Genomic DNA, 16,406 nt, shown 5'->3' on the forward strand with positions numbered 1-16,406 from the left:
CGGAAGTTCTAGCAAACTGCTGTTTATAAGTATTCGCTAATTGGCACTTGGGCAAAGATTTATTCTGCTACGCCATGGCAGAAAATGACCCTGATGAGAGGTTGGTTTACCTCGCATGCCAGCATATCTTTCGTGGCTCGAACTCCCAGGTGCGAAAATTGAAGACAGTCAAAGGATTGATAGAACAGAACAAAATCGCATTGGCAGATATTCTGCGGGAGTACAACGTCGATCGAACCAGCAACGTTGCCAAGAAACTCTTAGAGAATCGGGTGTTTGACTCTACACTGAAAGCCAAAATTCGCTTCCCAGAGTTGTTCGATGTTTCGCCTACTCAAAGCGCCGAAAGGGAAGCTTCGGAGGCGGAAGCAGCGAGAGACGAGGCAAATACAGTTCAAAAAATCTCCCAGATAGAGACGACAGGAAAAGATGCAATTGTCCCTCGGGCTACTCATCAACGGGAGACAGACGTGGAGACTGAAGGTGAGCTTTCATTGTCGTGAGTTCCTCTGCATCGAGTGCTGACCCAATCCAGTACATTCTGCGGGCTTAAATTCGGACATAACTCCTACAGTTCCATCGCTCTACCCAGTGTACATACACTACCGTGGTCAACATATTGTCCTGACAGCCATTCAAAGACTTTTGGAGGAAGGTTGCTTCGAGTTCGCTCAGCAGGACTTTCCCCATATCTTGAAAGAACACGGCTGGGACTGTACAGAAGCTGTAGAGCTTACCGAATGGACCAAGTTATTTTGTCGGCATTCCACACGGCTGAAGGAAAATTTGACGAGGCCATTAGATGAGGTTATCAGCCTCCTTCGAGAGCTGAGGCACTCGGCCGTCCACAGACTTCGAAAGACTGCAGCTGGAATTGAGCGACTTGCCGAAAATGCTCAGATATTTCTTGAAGCTCTGAATGATTCACTCCGATCTGAAAAAGTCATGCTACTCCGAAGAGAAATCCGATCAACAATTGAAGAGCTCAAACGCAGCAAAGATCTCCTAGAAGGTAGGTTGCTCGTGCAACTCAAAGAAATACGCATCAAAAGAGCTGAGCTGGATAAATGGGAGAAAGAAGCAAAAGAGACTATGGTATTTGAGGACCTGCAAAATCTAAGGGATATAGGAGAAGGTCTTGAAAAATTGGTTGAAGAGCTCAATTCAAGACAAACAGCAGACTCAAACGAGCCAATAGAAGGCAAGGGAAAGGAAAAAATGGTGACTGTATACCAAGAATCACTGGACTCAGAAGAAGAGTTCCTTGGGGCTGTTGTGCAAGGAAATAGCTCTGAGATTGATTGAATCAACGATATTCTTCAACGGTGCCTGAATGACTCGTGTATAAAGGCGATGATCCCTGCATATTTGTTGTGTTTGATTGGTTTCGTCATCTGACTATATCTACCTGGGTAACTACCACAGTACACTGGCCAATACTTTCACAACACCAGCAAAATGAACTTCGACTAAATCGACACTATGCGGCAGATTTTACAGCAGGTATCAATAAAACTGTTCACACCCATAGGAAACAGGATATTAATACCCCATTTTTCTAGACGAGCGTCTTTCCCCCGCCGGGAACTCCCATCAAGACAAGGGGTCTCAGAGAAGTGTGCGAGGTCGACGGCCGCACATTCTTCAGGAAGCGGGGTGCGCAAGATTGGACCGAGGACACTTCGAACCCCGAGGAGTTGAAGCCACCGGCCGAAAATCCCCATCTCTATCTCTATCTCGTCCAAGAAGAACAAGCCCCCGGAGAGCCCAACCATTGGGCACTCTTCCTTGCCGATGAAAACGAGCCGGACTACGGATATGTTTACCAAGTCACGGGTGATGCACAGGATATGAAGTACGACCCGTCGACTGATAAGATCAATGTCGTTGACGCTGGCCTCACTGCCAACGTCTACACCCTTGCTGTTGTGTCGGAAGACCAGGCCAGAGTAGCGAAGCTGGTAAAACAGGCTGCGGAGGAGGAGCTTCCTCCCCAAGCGGAGAATCGGAAGTCTGTTACGGAGAATTGCCAGGGGTGGACTGTGCGTGTGATCGCTAGACTGGTTAAAGAGAAGATTGTTATGCCTCAAAAGCTTGAAGTGGCGAGGTCCTTGATGCAGCCTGTGTGAGATCAGGGGGAATCGAAAGCCAGTGCTGCTCCTCGCGCTTCATGTAAGTAGACAGAGACCGTTGTTGCTCCTTGCATTACAATGAGACGAGGACAGAAAATCGAACTTCAAAGAAGCGTTAACCATATTCAAGAATAAAGATAGCAGGTGCTCGTTCAAACAAATATTAAAACATTCATCCTAGGTATGTTAAAAAAGCGCCGTGCAGAATTAGAACTAAAAACGGACAGAAAAGTGATTTTATTGTTTACTCTAAAACACCAAGTTCAAGCCTGGTTAGGCCAGATATCGTTGGCAATATCACGGACCAGCTGCAGTTTGTTGATCATACCATTCCAGTCAATGGCATTGCCCTCACGATGGGAAGCAAAACCACACTGTGGGCTAACACCGACCTGGTTAAGCGCAGCATCGAGGGAGATGTTGTTACCCTCAGCGATGAACTTAGCAGCATCAATGACCCGCTTCTTCATATCCTCCTTATCCTCAAGCTTGGAGAACTTGCTAGTGACAACACCCAGAATGACGTTCTTGTGAGTGGGCAGGAACTTGAGGGGCTCGAAACCACCGGCACGGGGGGTGTCATACTCGAGGTAGTAGGTGTGGACGTTCAGTTCTTGGAAGAGCTTGATGGCGATACGGTCGTAGCCACCCTCGGAGAAGTGGCGGCTGCCGACAAAGTTACCGCGGCATAGGTGAACACCGACGTGCATGTCGGCGGGCAGGTTCATGAAGCAGTCATTGTACTGCTTGATATACTTCTCGAACATGATGTCGGCGGAATACACGTTCAAAGGGTCTTCCTTAAAGCCAGCGAGGAACTTATCGGAGCAGAAATCTGAGTGGAAGGTTAGTTTAGTCAATCGATATTGGCTAGATGGGTACATCTTACAAGCTAGGTTGGGGTCATCGAATTGGACATTACGGCAACCGGCCTCATACAGGATCTGAAGCTCGGCTTGGTAGGCCTTGGCGATGTCGCCGAAATAATCCTCGTCGTTGGTGTATACAGACTTGGGGTAAGCCTTGCCCTCGCGGTAGCGCAGGTGGTACCAGTTAGGCGCGGCAAGAGTGATCTTCAGGTTTCCGACCTCGTTGGCAGGGACCTGGCTAGCGAGGTACTTGAACTGATCGACATAGGTACTACCGACGTGCTTGATCTTGCCGGTACAAATGACGCTCTCACCGGGCTTGTGGCCTGCCTCCAAAAATGCGGCGATATCGGGGGCATAGGGACGGAAGTCATCCACATCGACATTGTTGACCTCCTCGAAGCCGTCCAAACCGGGGAAGAAAGTACCCCAGAACACTATCTCTGTCAACGACACTCACTCAATGGCTCTCCGGATCTCTTACTGTGACGGCGGTACTCGCCATCAGACATAGCAGCATAACCAAGCTTTTGTTGAATCTCAACGATGGCTTTAATCTCCTTGTCCTCGCAAGCGGTCAGTTGAGATTCGGGGATCTTGCCAGCTTCAAAAGCGAGCTTGGTTTCCAGAAGCTGATGTGGACGTAAGAGAGAGCCCAAATGCTCTGCGCGGAAAGGAGGACGCTGGTGAAGTTGAGGAGCCATTGTGATGGGAGTATATAGATAACTGCGAGAGACGATGAGCGTTATTCTTATAAGATGCTACAGTATCTTACCTTAGAGATCTACTGAGAAAATGAACGTGAGAAGAAAGCAAGGGAAGTTTGTGAAACGGATAAATCAAAAGAGGGGCATGACATTGCCATTGCATCTCATGTGAGGTGCTCTACATCGTATCCAGCCATGATAGACATGCCCCACAGCAAAACGCTGAGGCTCTCCACAATTTTGTGACTCTGTGGGTTTCCCCTGTTTGTAGTTTCTATGCTGATTTCCTTGTTGGGTCATTTCAAGAAGCAATTGTTCTATAAGTACAGGGGGGATCCTTGGCAATCGGACAGTGCCATTGCTCCACGTCATTCCGACTATTTTAATGCTAATACACCCTCCTAATACTATCTTCATACCCTAATACCATCCTAATACTCTTGCGTATCGGACATGTCTCGAATCCATTATAGTGCACGGACCACGAGGTTTCCTGCTTCTATAAGTTTTGTTATACTCGTAGTCCCTTGTTAATTGTATCTATTTGTCCGAACCCTAACATTTCTTTCGAACCCTCTTCTAAAGGAGCCCACACATCTATAATAACTCTCATTTTCAAAAACCATTCGAAAGACCATCCGCTGAGTCACCGATTACAGAGTTCAGTGGAGCCAGTGGAGTGGGGAAGCCCGGCACTTCACTTTCATCCCCTCAGCCGACGACTACCCCCATCTTAGTCGACTAGTGCACTCTTGGTATACTGTCACATTGGGCAGTACGGGGTACTGGATATCCAATTGTTCATAGTAATGTGGGGCGAGGCCCTCGACATGAGCAATTTGCCATGTCTGTGCCAGCATCTCCATTGGAACTTCTCCCCAATGAGCTCCTAGACCAGATTATCTCCTACTTATCCACGGAGCCACCATCATTCGGACAACTACATCATGCACCCAGTTTGCAACTCACCCAGTCTCCAACAAAAGACCTCAAGCATTTCGAACTGTGCTCACGGCGCCTATCTCAACTTGTGCGACCGAAACTGTTCAGTTACGTCCGGCTCAAGCTCCATGATGAACCCAACTTCCAATCGTTTATGGTCAAATCAGACCTCTGTCAATATGTGAAGTCTCTCGTCGCGATTGCGGATGAAAACCCAGATCGTCAGATCGACCCATTTTGGTGGCGCCGAGTCCTCCGCTATTTAGATCCTTGTCGTGTTCTAGTAATAGGGCCGCCAGTCTTCATTGGAAACACTCTAGCTACCCCGATCAATGATGGACACCACTGGGCATTTGATATGCCCCTACAGATCTTGGTTTTGGAACGAGAGTGCACACCTCGGGACCCATTCCACCTGCCTGACCTGCAGCCTTGTACTAGTCTTCTAGCGTCACGACCTTGGACATCGATGACTTTTAACGAGTCGTCTTCTCTGAAAGCATACAACCACTACGAGTACTTCCTCTCATGTGTCCCATCGGTTCTTACAGAATGGGGCACAAGTGGGATACGCGATTCAACTCGTACGCTCCAACGCCCAACCAATCTGCCAGCCCTCTTAGATGGCCTCACATACTTTTCCTACACGGCTGTGTTTCCATTTTACAATCACTCGCAAATTGTACTGGATGCGGTTGTAAGAATGCGTCACCTGCGACGCCTTGACGTACAGTTGGCTCCCCCTCAGGATAATCATATTACCGAGCTTGAACAACGAGGGTCCATGGACCCTAATGATCCATGGATGGAACTCGCAACCTCGTACTCCCTGGTTGGGTATACTGTGAATAATCTGCCCTGTTTGAAAGAGTTCAGGTGCGGCGACCTGCATGTGGAGCCTATGCGGCAGGATCTGCTAGCCATTTTGGACGATGTCATTGGAGACGGTGGCTGGGTGCATGATGGGCGTGGAATATGGAAACGAGCTTGATAATATCTTTACAGCAATGTACCTTTAGCATCTTCTCTATCTACTTTTTCATATATGCAATTCTTACTTCATGATCAAGACCAACATTGAAATATTCCTAGTATCCAAGAAAAATGAATTGAACGTTCAAGTAGAGTCGATCAAACGGAGGAAGCTCATAGGATGAGGCTAGACCACATCGGGGAATATCCACTTTCGCTTTTGTCTCCACCCACCGCTCACTCTTCGCTTCTTCTACTTATATCCTGATATCAGATCTGTTACAACTTGACAAGGCTGTATATACGCAGAATCATGGCAAGCACACTGAATGTTTACTCGGCAGAGCCTGCATTCCCGGACCTTGCTGATTCTCTACTCCGACAGCCGGAGTCAACAGAAAGTGAAGCTCCTCCTTCAAATGAGACAACCGAAAAAAATGACTGGAACCTCAAAAGTGATTGGAAACAGGGAATTCAATCCTCCAAGGAAGGGGTATTTCGGTGTGGAGTTGTCCTCGGCTTCTCCAGGCTGCGAATGAGAAGCAACGAAAGCAACGAGTATATCGGAGAGGTATGACCGACTCAATACCACTCGTACATTGCCAATGAGACTAATACATGTATTACCACAGATTCCTCGATACATTCTCACAAATCAACTGCGGAGTATCCATCCATCATCTGAGCCGAACGCGTTCATTATCCACCCACGAAGTTTCGAGGCTTTTGCCCCGAGGACTCTACTCAATGAGCTGCAGTCTTCTTCCCATGACCAGCCTGGTCTATCAAGGGATGATGCAATCCGTAGACTTGATTCTGTGCAGTTACTTCCCGTACAAAACTTCCCCAATGCCGCACAGGCCATCGGTAAGGTCTCGGAAGCGCTGCACGAGATCCAAGAAAACAGAGAAAAACAGAGAAAATCGACCGAGGCAAGCCCACCCACCGGAAATCCCATTGTCTTCATTATTGCGGGTCTCGATACTCTAGCCGAAGGGGTAATTCGAGCCTCCAACCCGGCTCGAGGTGCAGCCGTCCTCACAGCTACACTCCGCACCTTGACGCATTTGTCTCGTGTGCACGCCTCTCATCTCTCGATCATTCTCGTCAATACTAATGGACTGGGGCCTATGTATCCAGGATGGGATAAAAATCAACCCTCGACTGGAAATACTACTACCTATGGAGATGATGCTACGAGGCAGCCGCTGGAAGATGGCATCCACTCCATCTTCCATTCTGATATTCCCCCCTTGTTCCCCACCTTGCTCATGAAGACGTTAGACCAAGGCATCGATACTCATTTGTTGGTTTCTGATTTGAGAGGAGCTCAGACAGTCGAAGTGATCAAAGATCGAGTTGGCACGAGTCTAGGTAAATGGGGAATATGGAACGAGCAATGAATGATAAACCATTTGCCATGTCACTGTCAGAAAAAGTTGACCTCGATCGATCTCGATGCAATTGTTCATACTCTTACAAAAAATATTCTCAAACATGACAGATCCCCTCGCAAAGCGCCGTTTTGTATGCAATTGGCCCAAAAACTCAGCCACTAGGTACCATCCTGCTATGTTATAATCTGCAAAATACCAACTCCAGTCCATGAGGCTTTTTTTTGTCAAGGGGTATCAAGCTTTTGTGAAATCCGGCTGGCCATGGAAGACCCTTGAGAAAATCCATTTGGCATTCAAGCCTGATTATCCTTCTCGGCCCATCGTCTCATCACACCCCGCTCCACCACAGACCGAGCTTCCTCCTCACACTTGGCGAGATCCCGCTCTGCCGTTTCCTCCTCAAAGAGAATATCTTGTTGCTGGACTTTGACCCACTGCTTGTGTCTCTCACACCGCTTCTTAGTGCACACGCCACGCGTCCAAAATGCAATATCATCGTCGCCGTCGCCGTTCATCGCCGTGTCCCCGTCTGCATCAGTGCCAGCCGAGGAGCTCACAGCCAAAGCTTCCGCTGTTCCCTCCGCGAGAGCTTTCTTTCCAGCGTCGGAGAGTCGCCATTCATCGAATTCTTCGTCAGACCACGAGAGCCGCGAGTCAAAGCCACAGATATCTTTCCATCCGCCCTTCGGCTCGTGCTGTTTTAGTTTCTCTACTACGCCCTTGGCGCGGGGCTTGAGAAGAGAGACGAACGTTGTGCGTGCGGCAAGCATCTCCTTGCGATGAAGGAGCTCCTCACGCTGCGTGCGCAGCTTTTCGATCTTCGCAATCTCGTCGGGCGAATATTCCAAGCCCTTGGCATGGACGTCGACTCCCAGCCATCTTCCGGTCTGCGGATTTGAATCCGGCTTGATTATAGTCACAGCAGTTTCTTTGTCATCTATCTGTGGTGGTGGGGAGATGATGCGATCTCCGAGCTTTCGGAATTCTTGTGTGGATGTCACCCCCATAATGGCAGCTTTCAAGTCCCCAGCTGTAAGAATGCCACCCATACTACCCAAATCTTCAAAAAGACCATTAGTCTGACCGGTACGTTGTTTAAGATGCTGAATCTGTTGGCGCATGAATTCCCGGCCGTGATCGTCGCAGCAGTATTTGCTCGGGGGCTTCGTCTTAGCGCGCGCCGGTTTCCGGCACTCGAGCAGACGGCACATCGGTTTCCATGTTGTGCATCCCTTTCCTTCGCTTGCGCAGTTTGGGCCTGGTGTATAAAGTCAGTCTTGAAATGTAATAGATCCGTCGCTCATGGGGCATTTACAGATATATCGCTCAATCAAATCCGCATCTCGAGGATCGATATTGACGCATTTTCCATGGTACCAGTCATCACAGTCGCCATCACACCCGATCATCCACGTATGGTTATCAGGTCGGCGGCAAATACAGAAGATCGCGTTTTCATCGAAGCTGTCGGAGTCGTCATTCTCCTGAGCAGTAGGTGGTTTGGGCCCTTTTTTCTTCTTCTTCTGTGGCTTTTTCTTCTCTTCGGGAGCGGGTGACCCTGCGATCGAGACAGAATTTTGTTTCTTGGCAGGTGTTTTGCTGGCCCGGGAAACAGGTGTGTTCGAACGCCGCCCATCAAGGCTGTCTGCGTCCGGGTCATTTACCTTGCGCTTCTTGGCGGCTGGCTTCTTCGCAGTTCCCTTTTTGTTAGTGCTTGTCGTGGGCTTTTTGTTTGCTGGTTTGACGGAATTTGCTGGGGAGGACCGGTCGGATGATGACGCCCTCGACGTCAGCCCATGCTTGAGATTCGCCACTGTTTTGGACGTCGCGTAGTCGCTCGTGCCATCTAGACCTAGTGAATTTGTGTCCAAGTCGTTGCTAGCTGGGAATTTGTCGAGGGTAGAGCTTGTTGGCTCGGTTTTGACTGACGGCAGGGGTGTATCTTGGTTTGCGACTAGCGGAGTGCCCTTACTGGGGTCGTAGGCATTATCATAGAGGTCGGACCAAGTCACACCATTCTCGGAGGTGTCGACGCCATTTTGAGACGCAGGACCAAGATCCCTGAAGAGTCGATGGACCTTCTCGGCTCTGATACTGCCAAAATATCCGCATTGTCGCCAGCCAGCGATTCCCACCACCCGATCATCCTGGACAATAATATTGCTTGGAATGAGGTTGTTGTGTGTCAAAGATAGTTCTTCCTCCTTGGTTTTGTCTGTAAATAGGATATCTCGTTCGCGAGTGTCGACGGAAGGGGGAATTTGCGAATTGAGTTCACGGCATACATAGGATGGTTCGTCTGAGGGGGAATCGATTGTTCCGAGCCGTTGGAGGATCTGGCGACACTGATTTTTGAAAACTTCGATCTGTTCCGTGTCGAGATACCTCCATGCAACTTCCAGCGAGACGCCAGCAATGCGCGACTCGATTGTCACGTTCCTCCCTTCAATCGTCCCGCAAAAATATACCACTGGAACTGCAACTCCGATCTCTCTGAGCGAGTCCTCTGCCTTCTGCGCGGCTAACAGTTCATTCGCATTAGCAGATGAGTATCTCGCAGCCGCCGCTCCGTCGGCCAGTTCGCGGTCAACCCGGATAATTATACTCCCAGACGCGAATGCCTCCCTCGAACCTGAAATATTTAGTGAGTATTCTGGGGTACAGTATTTCTGCGCGACCTTCTCCCAGAAAGAGTTCACGGTCGGATCAGACTGATACCAGTTCATGAAGCGAGGGGTGAAATCGTCGGCGCGGGGTGTGTAGCGGCCGTATTGCGCACTCAGGGAGATAAACGGGTCATCGCTAGGAATGCGATCGAGGTTGGTTTCGTAGGGGTCGGTTGTGGACTTTTTGGTCGCGGAGCCGTTCACGTGGTTTGCGCCGACGGCCGCCTCCATCTCCGCCATGGCTTTCACAAGTGGAGCGGATAGCTGTGTTAGGAGGAGGGTCGAGATGATAGCTCCCAACTAATTCCCGTTCGTATTTGTGAGCTATGAAGCTTGTAGACTCCTGCGAGGTTCAAATATGCGAGCGAAGATGGCGCGGGCAAAACTAAACCGATATGAGTTCCACTGAGAGCGCCGGAGACATCATGTGGATTGTATCGAGGGTGTAGAGTCTTGCAGATGGATTTTCGAAATTTTTCCAGTCTGTGCGATCCCACTTATACAATTGGGAGAGTGCTTTTGGTGGTCTTGCGTTGACTGTTGAATTCTCACGGGGTTGAAGGGTTGCGATACCACCGCCGATCGAAGAGACGAGGTCTGGTCCAATATCTTCGCCGAGGGTGCTTGTGTGGTGATTATGAGAACTAAACAATCTGAAACATTCTCTTGAACATATAGAATTCTCGATTCCAGCTTGGTTCGATGTCCAGTGCCTTGAGACCAGGATTGGACATTGGCGGAGTTGCGGACTGGGCGCGAAGAGCGCGAAGGCGGTGAGCAGATCCTAGACACGCGACAGACGCCCACTGCACTTGTTCCTCCACGGATAGTTCCTAGGACGAGTAAGATCTTTGGTTTCAATCTCCTTGGAGCTTTGATTGCCACTAGTATCCTCAACAGGGATCTGTTTGAAAAAAAAGAATATGAATGTCATTGTGGCACCTCTATATTCCGGTACCGATATAGGGAAGAGTGTGAGATCTGATAACGGTCACCCTCTTCGTCTTTAGATATAGACCAGAAACGCGCCTAGAATCACGCGATGTTAATACCGGAGTGGCTGACGGTGCGCAATAGGGTTTGCCCAACATCACTATATTGTCTATTTTGCACATGTGCTAAATCAGAAAGCTGCAGCTGGACTCCGAAAGGGGGTCATTTACAAGTGTTTTGAAAGGGGACCTAAGAGCTCTCAAGCCCCAGAAATGTCCAAGAGTAGAGTCAAGGGCTCATATGGAAAGGGCATTGAAAGGACATTGATTATGATTATGACACGCTAGCTCGGGTAACATTGTATTTGGCTCAGTAGAACCGCATGCGTTACGAGTGCATTGAAATTGTGTCGTTCTCAAACTGCCAACGCTGGTCTTCAATGAGTGCCCTCGAATCAGAGTATTCTCCTGTCCAGCATCGTTGTATCACAGATCCAGCCGCCAGTCCGTCAACCGGTACCTTTTAGAGGCAGATAGATCGTCAACCAGTTCTTGGTATTTCTCCATCTCCTCTAGAGACTTGAATGGACCTGGAGGCCTGTATGGCCAATGGCCAGTCATTATCCGAGGCTGAAGATATCCGTGCTTATCGTCGATTCCGGCGGAAGGCAAGGATTGAAAAATCCGGCATCGGGGAGATGCCGACCATCTATTTCTCCATTTGTTGACCCCCCAAAGTCACAGAGTAGAAGATCGAGCTCGTTTCCGGCGACAGTGTGCAGCAAAAAGTTTTCAGGCCGAAGATCAGAGTGTATCACACCTTTCTGATGAATGAATTGGATCGCCTCCGCGGCTTGTGTACGCCATTTAAGTCGTAGAGACATATCGATGCTAGTATAGTGCTGGTCGATGTAGTTTTGTAGATTTCCATCGCTTGCTTCGGCAAATAACAATCCAAATGGGTCCTCCGAGATGCCCTTGAACCTAGGAAGAAGTCAATCAATGGCCATAAGGAGTGAAGGGCTAACGGACTCTATTATTCTTGGATGTAGTCCTAGGATTTGTAGAAGTCGTTCATCCACCTCAAAACTCTGCTTTATGTCTCGAACGAACCATTTATCGGCCACTGTCTTAGAATGCCACCAAGAGAATCGTGGATATTTGATGATGACACCTGGCGCCACGCGTGCAATACGGGAAGTTGAGCCTTCGCCTAAGATTTCGCCGACAAGAGGCTCGTACCGGACCAGGTTATCGATATTTATGGCACCTGGGTCTTCCATGACTGACGTTGCCTGTGTCTCGTCCGCTATACGCTATACCTGGAGGTTGTTTCCCATTAACGGGCCTCTACAGCACTCAACATTACCTAGGACGAATCTTAAAGAGCAGAGTTATTTTGAAGAGAACGAGATGATACAGATGACATTGCAGAATCGAGAGAAAAAGCGAAACCATGATTTACAATGCTCGTCAACATGTCAGGAGGTTTGAGAGGAATTATGGCAGAATCTATGGTCGCACCCGATTGGGAAGACGGTGACTGATATTTCAGGCAGAGAGGGGTAGTTAACTAACTAGTTAGTTAGTTAACTAATCATCCAAGGGTCTAGTTAACTATGTAACTAGATGCTCATGCGTATAAAAAGTAGAAACGTGCGATAGTCAAATGTAAGTATTTGACAAAGCGAACAATCAAGCCCTCTCAAGGGGAATTTGTCCAGGTGCACCAAGGCGATCATGACCAAAAGGAGTATATGCGTCGATTCTTATACAATGTCACATAACTTGTTTGCTCTTTCCTATTTCGAAACCGTTAGATTATCTAAGTTTGAGACCGATGGGGTTGGCTTTCCTTGCTTTATGGTCAGATCGAACTACAATATAGTGGTCCTTGACGATCAGCGGGGGTTAATCTTACTGCATACATGTGTACCTGAAAAGTACTCCAAGACCGGAAGATAATCACATCCCGCCCTATGCAATTTGCACTCTAATTTTCACACACCTTAAGTTGCTTTCTTCTAGGCATTATCGACCCTGTGGATACACATTGTGGGACTTTAGTGGCAACAACGTAGAGAAATCGACGGAACGACCGATGTACGATCTAGACTAGTATCATAGTATTATTGTTCCTGTGGATACGGATTAATGAAACCTGAAGGATGAATATAATGAAATGAAAGCGGGTAGATCCTCAAATAACTGTGCCATATCCATCGGTCGTAAGATAACAAAGAACAAGCAAGGCCTTTGTCGATAAATCAATGGAAATCGGGCATATATAGACTTGATCTATAAGGCTATGAAAGACCTCATCGTTATGGAGCTTTGTCAAAGACTGGAAAAGGCCACTGTAGATTGTCTCGGTTGTCAACGTATAGAAGGCCGTAGTTCCCTCACGTTTCTCTCATAATCCACAGGGAGCTTTTTTTTAACCACCAATCAGCCAATCAAGAAGGAATTTCCTACTATTTTACAGGATGACGTCCGATTGTAAACTTCAAGCCAGTGTGTTTATGAATGACAGGGGCCGAATCGCAGATCCCCACGACGACATGCCAGGTTATTGCTGGGTTACAGCGCATTTGCCCGAGAGTATGTCGTGTGGTGGACAAAGCGACGAGGAGATTCTGAACCTCGTACTTTGCAAGATCCAGATTGGGAATGTCATCATTGGTGATTGTGCCTTGCATAGCTTAGGATTCTATTGCCTTTCATTGCCGGTAAAAGGCATTCCCGGGGAGAACACCGGCCAAGTTTTGTCACACGCTGAAACTCTCACCGAATGGTGGCTCAAGCAAGTTCGCCTAGGTAGAGTCTGTCTTGACCAGTACAGTATTTTTGAAGCGACTGCGCGCACTCTGGAGCATACTAACAGCCAAGAGGATGTACCCCACATATGCAACCAGTCCTGAATCCTGATAGCCCAGCAGTGTTTTATAGATTATTACCGCCCTTGGAATGGGATTGGCGCATCTTAATTGTTTTTTTGGAGAACGGATATTCAAAATATAGCAATTGGTTCCGGTGGTCGGTGATCGACTAAAAGGATACCCAAGAGGGCATGTCGCAAGCGTAAAACGTGGGGGCGGAGAGCTCGGATAGTCTCATAGTTTAAATTCCAAAAGGTTCGGTCTGCAACGATATTTAGAGCATACTATTTTGTAGAATCTGTGGTTTGTGGCGTACTACGTCAATCCAACCTTTATATACCCCACTGGGGTAGAGTCAACAGAAGGGCTTTTTGTATATCTATAAAGAGTCATTATATGGGTATTCTACGATCTTATGATTGCTTTGTATCACTGCAACGGCAAATCTAGTATACATAGCCAATTCTATAATGCAATATAGACGAGATGATCAGCAGGTTCAGATACCGTTGAGATTGTAAAATTTTCCGAACTTCCCTTCTGCAAAGATCTCCCATTTAGCCCCACAAAAGCAATTTAATTTCCTGGCCAACGAGGTCCTCTATATCCATTCATGTGCATAACTCTGCAGGTCCTACTGCAATGAATTAGAAGCAGCTAGAAACGTCATGCAATGCTTCCGCCCTAAGAAAGATTTTGACACATCACGCCGTGCAAGATACAAAATATTGCAAGGTACGAAACAGCTGTGGTCATGCTCTAAGCGAGGGAACTAATTGATCATCTTCAATATGTAACTCACAGGCAATTTACGGGCAATAGACTGCAGATCGGGTAGAACGCCGGGTAGACACCCGGGCACACAGAATTGATGATTCGACATACGGGGTAGTGGAGCCTGTTTACTTGCTGTGAAATATGGACTCGGTAGATCAAGCTTTGCCTAACATGGGCCGGACAATATGGAAAGCTGGTTTTGTCACGGCTTTTCAGGGGATGATCCTATCGACCCTGGCGCCCCAGCTGGGGTCTCAATTAGTACTTTGACCCCCCAAGCTATCAACAGTGCATAGCTCATACACGGCTATTTGCGCCCTGGCCCGCTGTAATGCTGATCTCCACACTTGTTGGCCAATGTGCTGGAAGACCGTTCTAGTCTAGTCTAAAGACGATGAGTGGAGAAGCATATCCCGATTAATGCTCTGTATCTAGTTATCCTGATCGTGCGTTAGTATATTTCTTTTTACGTTAGATCAATATTTGAAGAGTCGCCCCATTCTTCCTTCGGCGTTCTATTCTTGGATCTCTTTCTTTTAAGGGCGGACATTGGACTCGCCCCAGCGATTATATCCTCAAACCTCTCCATGCTATCCCTCCTTTGCCCCACAAGGAGACGCACGGCTCATATACGTTTCTTCTGCTACCAGAAAGATGTCAACCTTTCTTGATAAGGCTGCCAGCAATGGGCGGTGGCAATTCATCGACTCTTCGAAGAATAGGCGAACCAACTTAACCCAAGTGAAGCGTCACGTTATGCAAGAATATATGCGCCAGAAGAAAGGCGGCACTCGACAAAGTGAAAGTGAAGAAGAGGCACCACAAGCAAAACGTGGGGAGCGCAGGAAGACTCGGGGTGCACAACGAAGGTCAGAGAAGAAAGCGAATTCAGACGGTGACAACAATAACAACGAACCCCGAGTGAGGAGATCAACCAGGATCCAGCAAGCTACACGCAGAGAAGATCTCAATGGTGAGGCTAACTGCGATATGTTTGTTTTGGATCCTATCTCATCGGTTCCTCCGTTGATTGAATCTAATGATATTCCTCGGTTTCCTCCACGGTCATCTTCTGTCCAATCTCACGATCTTCCTCTTCTACTAGACGACTTTGTTGATGTACATCCACAAAGTTGTCCGAACTATGATCTACATCTCAACAATTTCTCATGGCCACCAGCCTCCATGCTCCCATATCAGTTCGTGCCATCGCCAACTACTATGATCAGCGATGCGCAATTCGACACATTCAACACTCTTCCTATAGAGTTGGAGCGAGATGCACACGGAATATTTGACTCCTATGTGGACGATATGCCAGCCTCCTCCTATGAAACCCATTACCGGTCACCCATGGCCAACGACTGTTATACACCGACTTTTGTGCCTGGGATAATCAAAGGTACTGTTGCATTCCAAATCACCATTTCTAGTATATGCAGCTAATTCTTCGTGATGAAGACGAAACTCAAAATCCCCTTATTCTTTGCGATCCTGCTGTCTCCGTGCTCCAGGAGCACCGCTCCGACAACCCTCACGAAATCTCCGATGATGCAATCATTTCCTGTCTGAATACCGCAGCCTTGGGGGATTATGATCCCCGACTAGGCCACAAGGAAATAAGCCAGGTGCACATGCGAGACGCACGCGAGATGACCAACTGGCAGAACTATATCTTGCCGGGAGATGAGACCTTCTTCTATGATCATGACCAACATGCGCCAGCCTCATCTGAGCCTTTACCATCAGCACCCCAGCCCACTCTAAGCCCCCGCTCAATGCTATCTCCGCTATATTCCACCTCCTCGGGCTTCTCAGAAGTCAGCCCCGAACCTCAACCAACATTCCCACCTTACTCAGAAGCGATCCCAGCAGATGAGATCCAGTACGAAGAATTATTCGACTTTCTCCGATCCTGTGAACAGCTTGCCGTATACTGATGCGACAACCCCCTTCCCAATCATTGTATATGATCCAACACACGGCAGTCCAAGAAACATCCATCCTCCATCAAATCCTCGCGGCATCCCCAGGCGCCCGATTTACCACCTCAGATGACCAAACACAAACGGTCGCCCATTTAACAGCGTTGATGCCACTCAATACCGCGATGTGGGATTAGTAAGAGTACTG

The 16,406-nt window shown here is 48.1% G+C and overlaps 7 protein-coding genes across 7 annotated transcripts; 4 read left to right on the forward strand and 3 right to left on the reverse strand.

Moving 5' to 3' along the window:
* Positions 1-74: 74 nt before the first annotated feature.
* On the forward strand, positions 75-2,129 carry N7518_004176 (uncharacterized protein; the record flags this gene model as incomplete). The annotated part of the gene is made up of 3 exons (XM_057185103.1): positions 75-483; positions 575-1,095; positions 1,563-2,129. The coding sequence occupies 3 exons, from the start codon at positions 75-77 to the stop codon at positions 2,127-2,129; spliced, it is 1,497 nt and encodes a 498-aa protein (XP_057041873.1).
* Positions 2,130-2,395: 266 nt separating this feature from the next.
* Positions 2,396-3,705, reverse strand: N7518_004177 (cobalamin-independent methionine synthase II family protein; the record flags this gene model as incomplete). Its single annotated transcript, XM_057185104.1, has 3 exons — positions 2,396-2,967; positions 3,022-3,438; positions 3,486-3,705. 3 exons carry the CDS (start codon positions 3,703-3,705, stop codon positions 2,396-2,398), a joined length of 1,209 nt encoding a protein of 402 aa, XP_057041874.1.
* An 847-nt stretch (positions 3,706-4,552) lies between these two features.
* On the forward strand, positions 4,553-5,641 carry N7518_004178 (F-box domain protein; the record flags this gene model as incomplete). Its single annotated transcript, XM_057185105.1, has 1 exon — positions 4,553-5,641. The coding sequence occupies one exon, from the start codon at positions 4,553-4,555 to the stop codon at positions 5,639-5,641; it is 1,089 nt and encodes a 362-aa protein (XP_057041875.1).
* Positions 5,642-5,935: 294 nt separating this feature from the next.
* On the forward strand, positions 5,936-7,025 carry N7518_004179 (uncharacterized protein; the record flags this gene model as incomplete). Its single annotated transcript, XM_057185106.1, has 2 exons — positions 5,936-6,193; positions 6,255-7,025. The coding sequence occupies 2 exons, from the start codon at positions 5,936-5,938 to the stop codon at positions 7,023-7,025; spliced, it is 1,029 nt and encodes a 342-aa protein (XP_057041876.1).
* A 287-nt stretch (positions 7,026-7,312) lies between these two features.
* N7518_004180 (putative PHD transcription factor) lies at positions 7,313-9,925 on the reverse strand (the record flags this gene model as incomplete). Its single annotated transcript, XM_057185107.1, has 2 exons — positions 7,313-8,277; positions 8,335-9,925. The coding sequence occupies 2 exons, from the start codon at positions 9,923-9,925 to the stop codon at positions 7,313-7,315; spliced, it is 2,556 nt and encodes an 851-aa protein (XP_057041877.1).
* Positions 9,926-11,237: 1,312 nt separating this feature from the next.
* Positions 11,238-11,900, reverse strand: N7518_004181 (uncharacterized protein; the record flags this gene model as incomplete). Its single annotated transcript, XM_057185108.1, has 2 exons — positions 11,238-11,601; positions 11,650-11,900. 2 exons carry the CDS (start codon positions 11,898-11,900, stop codon positions 11,238-11,240), a joined length of 615 nt encoding a protein of 204 aa, XP_057041878.1.
* Positions 11,901-14,927: 3,027 nt separating this feature from the next.
* On the forward strand, positions 14,928-16,213 carry N7518_004182 (sigma-70 region 2 family protein; the record flags this gene model as incomplete). The annotated part of the gene is made up of 2 exons (XM_057185109.1): positions 14,928-15,705; positions 15,735-16,213. The coding sequence occupies 2 exons, from the start codon at positions 14,928-14,930 to the stop codon at positions 16,211-16,213; spliced, it is 1,257 nt and encodes a 418-aa protein (XP_057041879.1).
* Between the last annotated feature and the right edge of the window lie 193 nt (positions 16,214-16,406).

The sequence above is a fragment of the Penicillium psychrosexuale genome, assembly GCF_028828465.1.
Source record: "Penicillium psychrosexuale strain IBT 29551 chromosome Unknown utg000003l, whole genome shotgun sequence".
Lineage (NCBI taxonomy): Eukaryota > Fungi > Ascomycota > Eurotiomycetes > Eurotiales > Aspergillaceae > Penicillium > Penicillium psychrosexuale.